At 40.5% G+C, this 15,559-nt stretch overlaps 2 protein-coding genes across 8 annotated transcripts in view; one reads left to right on the plus strand and one right to left on the minus strand.

Moving 5' to 3' along the window:
* LOC103477253 (signal-induced proliferation-associated 1-like protein 2) overlaps nucleotides 1-11,579 on the minus strand; it is a 112,433-nt gene extending 100,854 nt beyond the window's left edge. For 3 of the 7 annotated variants that reach the window (XM_008430231.2, XM_008430234.2, XM_008430230.2), the window contains exon 1: nucleotides 11,287-11,577. The gene's annotated coding sequence lies outside the window, so the exon portion shown is untranslated. Of the gene's footprint in view, nucleotides 1-11,286 lie in introns of all 7 variants that reach the window. The other 4 variants (XM_017308861.1, XM_017308860.1, XM_008430233.2 and 1 more) reach the window with 3 other exon arrangements.
* A 427-nt stretch (nucleotides 11,580-12,006) lies between these two features.
* map10 (microtubule associated protein 10) lies at nucleotides 12,007-15,166 on the plus strand. The gene has a single exon (XM_008430229.2). The coding sequence runs from the start codon at nucleotides 12,693-12,695 to the stop codon at nucleotides 15,051-15,053; it is 2,361 nt and encodes a 786-aa protein (XP_008428451.1). The 5' UTR covers nucleotides 12,007-12,692; the 3' UTR covers nucleotides 15,054-15,166.
* The last annotated feature ends 393 nt before the right edge of the window (nucleotides 15,167-15,559 follow it).

Raw genomic sequence — 15,559 nt, forward strand, 5'->3', positions numbered from 1 at the left:
TCGTCTTTTAAGGCAGCAAACTCACTTACAGGCTGGCATTCAGCTCTTCCCCTCCAGCTCTGGATCCCACATCATCTCACCCCCTGTGGCTAACTTCCAAACAACCGCAGCAGCTTTGAAAACACTTTATCCTGAGGGGAGGAGGGGAGCGGTCGACCTCTTCCACATTGACAGACTCTCCGATTACGGAAGTAGGAGGAAAAAAGAAACCCCAAATCAGGCCACAGCCACTCCAGAACTTTATCCTCCGTCAACAGCATTTACAAACGACGTAGAATGATGTTGTAAAATAAGGTATGGTGAAATTGAATGCTACTCTGGCTTTGAGTTAGTTCTGCTTGGCTGGGCTGGCGCTCCTTAAACACATCATACGGCTGCAGCAGCCATAAGTATAAGAAAAAGGCCAGAGTGACTGGCAGCCATGCATAGTTCTGCTCCTTTCTGCTTTACCCATCCCCTCTACTTTACGTAAAAGGGTTTCCCCGTACACAGTGAATGCAGCATCTCAGGCTTGTCTAAAATATTCACAGACTACTGTTTCTCTGCAACAAGAAAAAGCCACAGGCAGCATCGCACGCAGACATTTTTGTGCCGCACTAAGTGGCTAAAACGCTACACAGCGAAGGCCTGAGTTAGTCATATGTATGATTCAAACATCCTTTGTGATCTGAAACAAGAGGTGGAATATTTGTTTTTTAAAGATAGCAAGGCTATACAATGATCATAGCCAACACAAACTGGCGCTGACCTAAAGGTTGATGATAGAAACTCTGGAAGGAGATGCAAAAGCTCCTGGTCAGAGCTGCCAACAGTTCATGACAGAAATAGTGCGACATGTTTTAATGGACCACTGCATTCGGCTCCATCATTTACTCTAACTAAGCTGAACTCGTTGAGTCCCTTTGTTTGTTTTGCAGCTTTGTGTCTCTGCCAGCTCCAATGTCATCACAGCGTTAATATAAAACAAGGGCAGTTTAACCCACTCCTACAGCTAGAGGTTTGCTAAATTACCTGCTGTTATTCTCATCCAATTACTGCTGGAGGTCAGAAATAAACAAAAATTGCTTCAGAGGCAACCGATGAAGGACTGAAGACGGAAAAAACCTGGATGAGTTTCCTTCAATCTGTCAGAATGGCTGTGTTTGGCAATTTTTCAGTCTTTGATAGGAATAAAAATAGCTTTTGATGAAGTATTGAAGTATTACTTGTGTTGTTATAGAGAAAAAGCTGCATGACCAACAATCAAAGCAAAGGGTAATAAAAAAAATATATAATTAAATATAAATTAGACATATTATTTAGGGATTGTTTGTGCATTTGTTTAAATAATTTATGAAACTACTAAAAATCAACATGTTTAAAAATGTTTTTATCTATATTTACAAAATTAAAATACAAAGTTATGAATTAATAATACGTTAGCAGGGCTGTACGACTGAACAGGCATGTTTAGCTGTGAAAAAAAAGAGTTTGGTCTCATTTGTTATGAGCTGTGATAGTCATAGATGTGATATTTTTTATAAATTTTATATATTTTTTGTGTTCCATTATCAGTGTTTATTTTTGCATAACATTTGAATAAATAATTTTTCAGCTATTTAAAGATTCAATTCCCTGTTCTCTGAGTCAAACTCAAGTTATTCAAACCATCAAATATTTTGATGCGATTTCAACGGCAGACAAAAATTATTATTATTTTTTTTTATTTATAGGTACGAAATGAACAGAGAAGTATAAAAAACTGAAACCAACTGGTTGGGCTAACAGACTGACGACAAGGTGTTACGTTCAAATTCAAAGCAGTACTGGAAGAAATAGGGTGCGTTCACACTGCAGCCTGAAGTGATCCAATTCTGATTTTTTTGACGTAATGCGACCTGTATCTTTTCAAGGCAGTGTGAACAGCACAGGTCGGATTCTTTTTCGAATGTGACGCATATCCGATGCGTATCTGATTCAAATGCGACCTAACGTCTAGGCCGCATTCATCCGAACTGAACGTCACTGATACTCGACAAATCTCACTATTCTGCGTCCTGATACGCGCAAGCAGGAAGTAAAACAACAACCATAACGGACTATATGAGGATTAAGTTGTTAATATGTTGCTCCGGCCAGACAACAACTTCAAATATGTAAGCTAAGCTCCACCGTTAGTCTCCATGTTTACTTCCGCAAACACTGAGCACTACTTCTTTTTATGGCAGTTGGCAGAACACTGAGAACGCTATTGCGCCCTCTAATGCGCATGCGGGACACTTTCAGGTCTATTGCCCATTCACACTGCAGAACGCATACAGGTCGCATTTACTGGCAGTGTGAACGGGCCCGGCAAAAAAATCGGAATTGCCAAATAAATCGGAATTGGGTCACTTCAGGCTCCAGTGTGAACACACCCATAGAGACTACACCACTACTACAATTGGTTACCATGGAAACTGAACACAGGCGATTTGATTAGAAATTGCCAACCAAGGATTTGATTTTTTAAATCAACTCCCACTGCAGCTTGGATGCCAAGTCATATGACAGGTGATTCTCCCAAAATCTGATTATTTGGAGGTAAAAATAAAACCAAAATTAAAGTTTAACCAATTTCACAATACTGAAAAAATATTACCTGAGTGGTAAAAATACCTGAGTGGTATTTTTACCACTCAGGTAAAAATACATTTAATATCCATGAAATTGTCGATTATTAGGCATTTCATTGGCAACGTCCTAGTACATTTTTTTATTTCTAAATACATCTAAAATGAAAAAAATTGCAAAATAATTAAATAATTGGCTAGACAGTATTATTTGTCATACAACAATAAAGCTGTTTCACTAGAAAAGCATCATAATTAACTTGCAGTTGGTTAAAAATACCAAGCAATTAATCAAATGTGAATATTACATTGCACCACATTACTTTGAACTCCACAGGAAAACCCCCAACAAAAACAAAGAAAGCGACCTGTTATAGTGAGTGAGATTCCCAGGACAACTAAACTAATTATCATTTGATTTATGGACCAAATTGAACACAACCGAGAATAGCTCACCATAGACAATGACAGACTACAGGCCATAGCGACACTTTCTCATTTGTCTCATGTCAGTGAGCTGGCAACATGAAAGGAACCAACAAAGAAAAACAGACACTCTCTCACAATTGATAAATGTCTGTATGGGAGAAAGTTCCTTCCTGCGAAAAAGGCTGAAACCGAGAAACCTTTCAGATTTCACAGTGGGAACAAAGCAAAACATGACCACTTACAAAAAACAAAGGGAAAAATATCACATGAAGCTTCACGGCGTAATATACTTCTCATTTTAGTTTGACGTCTACAGAACTCAGTTGTTTTTGAAAACTGGGTTTTCCCAACAGTTTAACCCCTCAATGTTCACTAATTCAAATTTCAGTTCAACAGCATTATGGTGAGGTTAAGTGAAGGATACGGGCCCAGCAGCGATGCTTCAGTGACTCACCAACCACATTAAAGATCTGCATCTGTCACGGCTCTGCTCCATTTGAGTTGTTAATTACAATTATCCCCCATTTGGACCCAAGTTGGTGTACTTTCAACACTCTGAGGAAACTCATCCCATGGATATTTGGTTCAATCTGACAGCTAGTGGGAGATAATTCCTGATTTTTAAACCACTTTTGACTTTAACTTATCAGGCTAACAGTATTTTAAAAGTGCCTCCAAAGGTGAAGAGGTAAAGACTAAGACTTGGTTAAAAATGGGGGAACCATCCAATCTACCAACCTGTAAATATAATGTGTGTCCCCGAGTCCATTTTGCTTTTATGGAGCGTTCACACCAAACACGTTACGCTCGACGCATGTGCACTTTGAATGCAGACGCTTGACATTTTGCTCCACACCAAACATGTTTCAAACGTCAGGCAACTTTACATTCAAAGTCTATGTGGAGGCGCGCCAAGGGTCCATCGTGCATCTAGAGCAGCACGATTTAAAGCACTTGACGCACTTCCACATAGACGTTGAACATGAACCAGACGTACAAAGCGCTAAGTGTAGAGCAAAATGTCCAGCGTCTGCATTCAAAGCGCACACGCGTCAAACTTGAAGCGTCAGGTGCGCTTTGGTGTGGCGGCACATCAGATGCGTCAAATTTGCTGTAGCCATTGTTTTCCGTTGCTGGCTTATTTGATGGACATGTCAGACGCTCAAAATGTTCCAAACGCTTCAAATCACGCTGTGCTAGATGCGCGAAACGTGCTGTGATGGGCCCTCGACGAACCTCGGCATAGACTTTGAATGTAAACCAGACGCACGAAACACGTTTGGTGTGAACGCACCATAAGAGCAATTACCTTTTCCTGTGTTGACTGGACATTTCCCCGTTCCATTGCAGCTAAAATGGAAACTGTTATTGTAAATTTAAGTACATAGAAAGATCTTGATGTAGCACATGCATATCTTTATTCAATGTCACATTCTGTTTTTATTTTAATTATGTAAAGCACTTTGAAATGCCTTGCTGCTGAAATGTGCTATACAAATAAAATGTGATTGATTGATTGATATCCAGTTATTCAATAACCAATTAACTTTTGAACAGAGTACTTCATTACTCAAATATTTAACAGCTGCAGACTATTAGAAACCTAGATGCATGAATAGCAATGAATCATGGAGTTCTTTTATTTTCTGATAGGCTTAAAATCATTTGATCTACAAAAGAACCTCTAGCACATTTTAAGTCTTTTTGGGTAAGGGAGATTCAGAGAAATAACACAAAAAAAACCTCATAAAAGACTAAAAGGAACATTAAATACAGTGACAGAGTAAAAGTAAGTGGCTAAAAGGAACTCCAGGATTCTTGAGCAATTGTTTGGATGACATTTTTAAAAGCAGAATGGAATGATTGAGCTTTTGCAGAAGAATCAAATCCCTTTCAGACGAAAACCTGAAAGGAAAAACGACCAAAAGAGGGACGTACCGCGGGAGTTCAGGAGATTAATTAAAGTGCTGGAACATGAACTTCATTGAGTGTCACTGGTGTTAAGTAGTATTATCTAGAGCTGTAGTCACAATATGGAGAAACTTACTGGACCAAGTGAAGCCATTGTGGCTTCAGCCTGTTAGGTTTGTTAGGACAGAGTTTACCTTGACAAGAAATATTGTGGTTTTATTTTAAATTCTGAGATATCCTCAGCAAAAAGAAAAAAAAAGATCAAGGCTGACCAAAGTTTTTAAGGAAAAAGGGGGTTTTACTGATCCCTAACCAGGTGGCCATAATGCTGTAGGTGTTTTAGCCATAATGGCATGCAGTCCATCATCAGTCTGTTTATCAACAGGTTCTTTCTTTCTCGCTACAGTAGGAAGAAGGTATGCACATCGACACTAAATCAAATCCCTACTTATCTCCCATTGGAGGCCGGCCACGGCCTACAGAGGTCAGTCATGCCAACGGCGTGGGTCTGCAGAGAGGAGCACAGACCGTGTTAACCCCATGGGTCACCGCTGGTCCTTGGACTCAGTGGCCGCGGGGTTAATGACTGACCAGCTCTTATTCCCTTCATTGTGCCGCATTGACAGACATGTAGACAAAACACGTGGGGTGGGTCAGCAACTTTCGGAGGCCTTTTCTCTAGCATTCCAGATACAGACACTAATGAGTTCCTGGGGGAACAGGAGTGGTGCAGACATAATTCATCTTTGAGAGAGACGTTTTCCAATATGCCCGACTAGCAGATACCCATAATGTTAGAGCATGATGTCTTTTTGGAGGGGTATTGTTACATTATTACAATGAGTGATCCTTCCCAGCTCACTGGAGGCATTTGTAATGTTTTGCTCTGATAGATTAAACTATAAATAATACAAATTTGGTATTTACAACAGTGAATGAAAGTTACCAAAACTCAACAGATGTTCATTCTTAAATTTCCCAGTATTTTATAATAATCATTTATGAACCACAAAAACTTGGGGTTGTGTCTGAAGACCACAGTGGCAATAACTTTCTTTTCTGGAAAAAAAAAAAAAAAAGGTAGAAGACACAATAGTAAATATGGGTTAACTTTCTGTACATCACAGGAATACAGTGAGGATCGTGTGTAGCTCTAACGGTCAGTCATACGGAGCTTAGCCCAGAAAACTGGTGTCGAGTCAATAGGTCATTATCAACAGGCAGGTTTAAACTGGCTTAAGCTGGGTATCATGATGCTTTCATGACACAAAACACAATCGTAATGCCCACTGCATGCTCCCAAGTGTAAAATACAACAGGAGGGCTGAAAGCTTTAACCCAAAATATATCCACATATTTTCCAAGTCTTTTCAGGTTTTATTTTCTTACTTAGTGATGTACAGAAGGCTCTAAAAAGTGTGCAAACCTCTGCTAAAAGCTCAGGTTTTGGTGACATAAAGTTTAGCAGTTTATTTGATCCAGAGGGCTCCAAAGCAATTTACACTACATTCAGGCACACAGCCATTCATATGCTGATGGTAAGATGCTGAGAAATTCTACTCTCTACTCACAAACACATATTTCCAGGATTTATCTAAAAAAACAGAATACCATTGTTGCAGCATTGTGTACACCCTTCAATTAAAAGTCTGGTGAAGCTGAATTTTAGGTATTGTTACACCACCAATAACCACTTGTCTGGAGAGACCAAGCATTGCTAAAGTTTCTCTAGACAGTCTACGTGCAGAAGATCACTAGAAATAATGGTAGAAAAGATAAAAGGTGTTAACCAGGATGAGGTACATGTTTCTGTCAAAGTTGTAGAAACAGCTAAAATCTACTTGCAAAACTAGAACAGCAAACAGATGCTGAAAAGACGTCCCCAAACACCATGTAAAGCACCAGAAGCGCTATGTTTTTTAAATTCATCGTCCATCTGTTCCTGCTCCACTCGATCTCCTCGAACACATCTATAACAAACACGCAGCTTCTGAACACAAATTACTAAGCAAGCAATGAGGCACAGCAGAGCAGCACACATATTCTCAAGAAACACACCGCAGGCTGTAAGACCTCATTGGTACCAGAGATAAAGGAATCATTTGGCTCCTTTTTCTTGTTTTGATTCGCTGAGGTGAACAGCGACATATGCAACCCTTGAGCAGAAATACATGCTGAATAATCTTCAGATATCCAGCAAAATCTAATATGAGATCACCATTTGCTTTTGGTAGTTTACTTTGCATTCTTCAATGAGTCACATGGAGGATATTAAAACACACCGTCAGCATTGTTGAGGCGAATAGTTTGGGCATTTCATCATCATTAATAAACTCCTCATCCTACACATATCTCTTGTGAGCACTCCCCAAGACATCAATCTTTAAATCATCTAAATGACTTCATCTTTGCTTTCCCTAACAGGGATGGATGGGCTTAAATCCTTCTATAAATCCAGACAGCAATCAAAACAAAGGCTGATAAAATGACCAGAAGAAAAACTGCCTGTCCAAACAGCAGCAGGCAGCATGTGACCCCCTCCCCCCTGTCCGCTGGTTGGTTGGTTTGATGCAACAGGATTTGGTTGGAGGAGGTAGAAGAAGGGGGTGGTCTATTGTGGCTGTCTGCTCACCAGACACTCACAGCCAGTCAGCTGGCACACACTAGACCAGGTTCGCCTGATCCTTGTCACATGCACGGGATGTGGGATCTGTCAGAAATTCGCCTGCCACATGCTTTGGCAGGCTTCCCTGGTTTATAATGACATTTTAAAAAAATGCAACACCCCTGTGGTCTGAACCCTAGACCTTTAACGGCTTTTTTCCGATTTAGCCCAAAATCATGACTAGTCATCCCAGCAGCAGGAAAGCACCGTGAGAACACACACAAACAGGAGGGAAGCCAGAACAATAAAATCGGCCACAAGCTTAAGTAATCTGTGTATGGTAGTAACACATTTCCCAACCACCTCTTTCTCCAAAACCAAAGATAGAAGCTGTAACTCTAGCAGGGCGTCTCCAAGGCCACAGACCAGGAGACACCCTAAGCAGCTCAGCAATGATAACAACTGGATATGGCCTGCAGGCTTGTCCCGGGAAGCCGTTTCTCGTCCAAACCTGACAGGTGGCTTATTGTTCAGCTGAGAACACACTGTGCACATTATTTATTTCTGAAGACATATCTGTCTGCCTCAATCGCCCGTTGTCTAGTTCGTGATGCAGAAGGTGTTATTAGAAATAGATGAAAACATATTTCTTCTTCAAAGCCCCCTGTGCACCTTGCTAATGGCGCAATGCAGAAAATCTCTATTGTGGCGAAGACTGAAAGACCTAACCATGTCACTGCCATTATCGAGGCTGCTGAGTATGTCTCTCTCTAGCTGCTGCCAGCTAGAGATGGTTTTCCTGAAACTGGATTTTTTTATTCCACAATGCACAAACTCTTGTCTTTATTATTTTATCTTTCTTGAACCTATTCCATAGTGGATACCACTGGTAAAGAGGCATATAAGGAAGCACTTTGGCTTCTCTTATATAGGATTTCACGAGACTGGATCACACACTGATGTGGATTATTCTTCTTTGCACAGTCTCTGGCCCTGACTCCTCCCTTATGGACTCTACTTAGGATCACATACAGATTTTCTATAGGATTAATGTCTGGGGATGACTGAAACGGGTATCTAAGTGAATTATTAATGTCTTATGAACCACTTCTATGTTTATATGACCATATGTGTCTGATCCTTTTTCTGCTGAAAGACCTAATAATTACTCATTTTAAAATTTCTATTATGGTGCATTCAAACCAAACGTGTTACATTTGTCAAAAACGCGTTTGACGCTTCAAGTTCAACGCGTGTACACTTTGAATAAAGATGCTTGGCATTTTGCTCTATGGCTAGCGTTTCGCACATCTGGTTTACATTCAAAGTCTACGTGGCGGCGCATCATGGGTGCGTCAGACGCGTCCGTTGGATGCATTGGAAGCTCTTGACGCGTCAACCGCTCAAAACGGTTCAAATCACGCCGCACTACATACTCAAAATGTGTCGCAACGGCCCTCGACGTGCCTCCACATAGACTTTGAATGTAAACCAGATGTGAAAACGCGTTTGGTGCGAACGCACCATAAGCGGCTCAACAGATTTTTATTTAAAATCTTGTATTTCAAAAGGTTATGCATTCTAGCCTTCGGAGGCACATAGCATCATAGATCCACCACAGTATTTAAAAGCATTTTTTCCATTTACTCACCCCATGTGGAGCATTCGTCTAAGTCTCATCAAACAAAAGCACGATTGCAGATAAAGACCCAGCAGAATTCAGAAAGCTACACTACAAATCGGTTATCATGTAGGTCCATGGTAATCAGTCTTTGCTGCAGTTCTATGAGCTTGCTTTAGAAAACGCAACAATTCCTCCCAAAAGAAAATTCCCACCAAAACTACTTCTGCTGATACTGTTCAGCTAAAAACAAGAGTTTAGAGAGTTTATTTGTTTAAGAGTATGTCGTTTTTTAAAATCTTCAATTCGTCTATTCTTGCAGGTTTGTCTGGAAGACAAATGCTCACACTAAAGACAATTTAGAGAGACCAATTAACCAAACAGTGATGCTTTTAATTAAGCTGTGGGAGAACGCCGGAGTACCTGGAGAGATCCCACACTTACACTAAGAGAGCATCCAAGCTCCATGGAGAAACACACCAGACTGGCAACAATGTTACCACCGAGCAGCTCCTACTGTTTTTCTGATTCCTCATATGTACATTTATACTGAGCAACTGTAACAACAACATTTCCCTCAGGGACTCATAAAAAGTTCTGATTCTGGTACAAACCCTCCTTTTCTGATATCCCCTTCAGTGCAGTTGACAAAACACAGGCATCTAAATCCCAGTTTAAAAAAACAAAACAAAACAAAACAAAACATAGGCTCAAGTACAGTGATTTAAATCAATGTGCATGTGGGTAAAGTTTCATCCACAGTAACAGCAGATTTCCTCACACCTCACTACAGATGTACTTACAGCCATTTGGGTTAACAGTCATTTGAAATATTGCCTCCCTGAGAAGCAAACTTGTGGTAGCTGGAGTTCAGCCAGTCCATTTCTAGAGTCAAAGGAAAAGAAATGTTGAACGCTATTCCAGGCTACAGAGAGGCTTTAGCGATATTAAAACACTCCTGTGCCTATACTTAACTCAGCACAGCCCCACAGAAAACTAATCTTTACCAGACATTAAACCCTGTGAAAAATATTGCTCTCACATTGATCTGAGCTCTCCAGGAGAAAGAGAGAGAACTCTGCTAAATCTGTGCAAAAAAGGGGGAAATAAATCAAAGGAGTGAAAATTAAGCAAAGAAATCTTGGATTAAAACTGACTGCTTTCCTCCAACTGGAGATGGGGCCTCTTTATTTCCCCTTTTATTGGGAATTTTTGTTGTTAGTGTAAAGGCTAAACTTCCTGCAGGAAAACAGCAAAGGATATGGAGCTGGAAGACAAACAATATTTGACTTAATCTCCCAAAGGGGAACACCGTGCAGCAAGTCTGAGTTGAATGGGCTCCAGAAGGAGCCAGCTGTAAAGCGAGATTGTATATGAATTGTACATGCAGACTGTCGGTTTTTATTTGTGGAGAATCCAAACAAGCGTGACGTTAGGGGAAAGTGTTCTTTATCTAAACATACAGGCAAGAAATAGATAAATACATGCAATATCCACCTAGGACAAAAGCAATGCAACTACATAATCATTTTAACAAATATATAACAAAAACAAAATTCAGAGCAAAATTAAACACGACCTGTGTGAATAGAGATGTGGAGTTGGCTTTTTTAGAACAAAACCAGGTGGAGAATGACGGCTTTGTCGCCCCCTACCGCTTTCATGGGAAAAAAGACCAAAGAAATTCATTCAAAAAAAAAATGCTTAGGCGCGCGCAAGCACGCACACGCGCACGCTTCTGGCTCCATCAACAAATGTCAACATTTAATATAATACTATCAAGGAATAATATTTTAATAATTTGTTCTGGCCCTGCGTATCCTTCTATGTGTCTTAATAAACAACCAAACAGAGATCAAGTTTGACTGACCTTTAATAAGCAGTGCTCACAAATATACAGGTTATAGATGGACGAGAGTTTAAACATGGTGTCCGTTTGTTATTTTTTGATTTTGTCGATAACACTACAACAGCTTCAGCGTCTCAGCGCAACTTTATCCTTTGTGTCCACCGTTACACCAGTTCCGCTGCACTCTCTTACCATTTCGCTCCTTACTTTCACCTACAGAGTCCACTTTCCCCCACTTTACTGGTGGGTTCAGAGCTAGAAAAGGACATTCAGAGCTTACCTTATAGTGTGGGCAGCCTCCTGTCTCCGTTTTTAACCCTGGTTAGTTATCCTAGAGGTGGGAGAAACCAGCAGGGGCAGCCGCAGCCGCTCCAACATCTCCCACTTTCAGTCCCAGCCTCCAGACTGAAGTAACACGGACCATAGCGATATCCATCCACTCCAGCACCTATCTCTGCGATGACAACACGCAACGAGGAGGGAAGACTCCGCCCACACCCACGCTGGGAAAAACTCATCCAGAGATCCTCTGGGTTATTATTCCTCGCATTTGTAGGCTGATATTGATGGGAACTAATGCCACAATTGAGACTAGATGCAAACAATGAGGCCGTCATGTAAACAAAGTAATGTTGTCTTGATGTCTGGTTTTGTGTAAGCTCCACAGTGGCACCATCTGGTGAAGTGAAGGAAAGTTGCTCCAACAAACTAAACTGAACAAATAGAAATCCTCATATTGCTGTTTTTGATTTGATGCAAGGACTATGTAGAAAAATGGCAAATTATTTCAAAAATGTTGCACAGTACTGTAATATTCAATGTATTATTGAAAAGTTGATTTAGTTTAGTAACTCATCTCTCCGTGAACCACATTGCAGATTAATTACAGAGACTGATGTTCTCCATCCTTTATTTTTGTCAATTATTATGATTTTCATGCTTATAGCTAATGATAATATGACTTTTAAGATTTGAATAATACATCAGGCCAATAAAAAAAAACTAGAGAAGTGTGGAAATGAAAAGAAAGCTTAATACCTCCAAAAAGATTGTTTTGATTCAGTTCAAGAAGACATGGTCTTCTTTATTGAACAGCTTTAGTGAATATGCTCAACTTTACTCGTATAACTTCCCAGACATTCATTCTTTTGCATCCTTTAATTTGCCAAGATTGAACAAAGATCAAAATAATTTCATAGCAGAAAAGTATCAGTCAGCAGAAGACTACCAAAAATGTACAGCTTTATCCATACAGCAGTTGTCAATAACTGGAGAAAATATGGAATCTCAGTGACAAAATCTGTCTGGACAAGGTTGAAAAACAGTCAATATCTTCCAAAGGAAACATCCAGGCTTCACAAAAATCTCAAACGTTTGTGGAGGAAGTGTTCTGTTTTGTTGAATTCTTATTACTTTGTTTTTTAAAGTTTTACTTAAAAACAATAAAAAAAATACTCTTAAGTAAATCTTCACTCAAAAACTGTCGCATAAAGTAATATATTTAAAGAAAATAAATGATAAACTTTATTCATTCTTTACTACATTTCCCAGATATCTGCGTCTCGTGATGACGTCATGTTTCTTCGACTGTTCTTGGTTTCCATGGAGCCGCCGGAAGCGCTAGCGGATTAGCGCCTAGTTTGTTTGGTTAGCAACTTGTTATTGCTGTAAAACACGCAGTTTTTTATGATGTCGTTGGACAATCCTGAGACTCTGTTTTCTTTGGAGCTGTTAGTGGATTATATCCGACTCGAAAAACTCTGCAAAGTCCCCGACAGAATAGCTCTCGGTGTGCGGTTACTGGATTTTCCAACGCTGCTCATTTATCAGCACCGATCCAAGAGTACTGGCTCTAACCAGTCTGCGCGAAAGCAGCCGGACGGACAGCGTGAGTTCGCCTTTAACAGAGGCAAGTGTTGTTTCTTCAAAATGAACCTGGACTCTCTGCACGTCCATCTGTCTGCCACCCCTCTGTACGCCATGGTGCTGGATGTAAGTGAGGAGAGCAGCCCCAGACTGGTTGGCTCCTCTCTGATATCTCTGGCTGAAACCATGGACAGAATCAAGCTGCTTTCCAGTCCCTCTGCTCACACAGGGAAGGGAGTCGTTGCTGTACGCAGCCTTTCCGGGGAGAAGATCGGAGCAATATCCCTGAGTTATAAGCTTCTGTGTCTGGGAGCAAGTTTACTGCCACACATCACAGAGGGGAGGGGCCATGAACGCACAAGTACCCCAGGAGGTCAGGACCAAGAACATTTCAAGGAGAAAATGAAATCAGGGAGCATGTGTTCTCCCACAGGGAACAAGTCAGAGTTTAGCATCCATAGTAACGATGCAGGAAATTCAAAGATCCTACTAGATGATTATAAGGAATTTTATTGTGCTGAAGGTCAAACTAACAACACTATTGAGGAGGATTTAGCTGCATTCTGCCCCCCTCATCTTTACTATCGTAATACCGCCCAAGCAAAGAGTGGGAATGAAAATCTGGATTACAGATTACTCAACCTAGATACTGAAGCTTTTACACTTGAAGATTCCATCTGTGAGCATGAGGACCATAAAAAGAAAGTTGAAGGTTCGGTTTACAAAGCGGTACACCAGAAAATGTCTCGTGCTACAAAAACACCAAGCCACCAAGAGACAAGTGACAACACACATATCCTCAGGGAAGCCTTACAGCAGCTCCCACTTTTAAATGCTCTTGCTGCTGAACTGTCACAGTTGACCGTTCGTCCCAGTCCGGATCGAATTACCAGGCCGGTTACAGACGACCACAGAAACTCATCACGAACTCAGACCCTGTACAAAGCTACAAATCTCTCTGACATTAGTTTAAACCCTTTACCTCCTCCCAGAAACTGCTCTACACCCATAGTTTACCCCGTAAAGAGGACAGACAACCAAATAGAGACCTTAAAATCCAGGAAAACTCAAAGGAAGAAGCTCACGTATGGAACAACTAAAACATTCAACTTAAGGCTAAAGCAAATTTCTCCTCTCAAAGTGAACAATCGTGAATGCGTGGAGTTAAGGAAGAGTGGAACACAGTCAAGGATGGCAAAAGAAAAGGAAAAGTCAAACCCTAAAACTATAAAGTCCAAAAAAAGAGGACATTTATATCGGCGCTCTAACTTAGATGAAAACATCGAGACAGTGATACAAAGTCTCATTGTTGACTCTGCACTAGGAGAAACAGTTACTCTGAAAGCAAAAACTCAGCAGGGTGCCCAAGACGGTCGTGCACAAGGAGATTCAGAAGATTTTCATCCACTGAAAGAGCTGAAATGCATTCCCAGCCCCAGTCCCAGTGTGCACAGTGACAGCGCTCCTCTGGGCAAAGACAAGAACAAGCATCACAGAGAGCTGGATCAATCAGATTCTCAGTCTGACTGGGACAAATTCAGACTTTCAGTCCCTGATCTCATAGAGAGGCAAAGCAGCAGGAGCAACAGTCCAGAGTCTTTGTTTTCAGAGTGCAGTAATAACAAAAATGACGCAAACTATGCAGACGACTTTGACAGTCTTGAATCCAGTGATGAATCCTCAAGAGCCAACGCTGCAAAGTCTCCTGTCAGTTCTGATTCCTGCATTTCTAATCCAAGATCTGAAGGTTTCCAGAAAAGACCCGATCTCCACCCTGTACCTGTCAAAGCCCTCAAATCCCCTCACCAAGTTCTGATGGGCACACACACCATCCAACCTCGCACCCGCTCGTCGGCTCTCAGTTTTTCCTCTGACGCCGACAGTTGCGACGTGGAGAGGCCCTCTTCCTCACAAACTGTCTGCTCCAGAAACCAAGCAAATGCAAGTGACAAAATGGAGCAAAGCTCTTGTGCTGAAAGTGTTTCAGTATCAAGAAGTGAAAAGAAAAATTCACCCAGGGACCGTAGCCATATTGGATCATTTTCAACACAATCGATATCCTCTTTTGAAGCTCAAGAAGTGGAGGAACTGGAGGATGAGGTTGGATCACTGGATTTCAGAAAAGAGTACCAACATATCTCTGAACTTGTAGCCAGCAAACTCCCAGGGTACACAATGTAAAAAAGCTTGTAGACACCCACATGGTGACCAAAAGTAGACCGTTTCCCCTTAAAGAGGAAAATATGTTGTATTATGCTTCACACATTTTGAATAAAGATCAGCTTTTGTGACCATTTTCTGCTTTTTTTGTTTATAGGTTACAGCAGAATCAACTATGAAAAGGTTATTTTTGTCAACAAATATGAAAAATCACTTTGATGTATTTCATATTAATGTGTCTTATATTCTCCTTAAGGATTTTAACAGCAGACAAGAGTAGTACTTCTGTTTGGTTTTGCTATTTATCATATCTCAATGGTTAATTTATTAACTAATGAATTATTTAATTAAATATGTATCTATTTTTATAGTAAGATACTGCTTACTTGTGTGTTAGTCACAATTACTAAACAGCAGAAGTGTGTTTTAGCTAATTATATAGTAATACTATGAAGTATCGCTACTCTTGAGTAAAATAATGTGAAAACATTGTCACTGGAAGTACTTCAACTTTTTCTAACATATAA

The sequence above is a fragment of the Poecilia reticulata genome, linkage group LG15 (genome assembly GCF_000633615.1).
Source record: "Poecilia reticulata strain Guanapo linkage group LG15, Guppy_female_1.0+MT, whole genome shotgun sequence".
Classification (NCBI taxonomy): domain Eukaryota; kingdom Metazoa; phylum Chordata; class Actinopteri; order Cyprinodontiformes; family Poeciliidae; genus Poecilia; species Poecilia reticulata.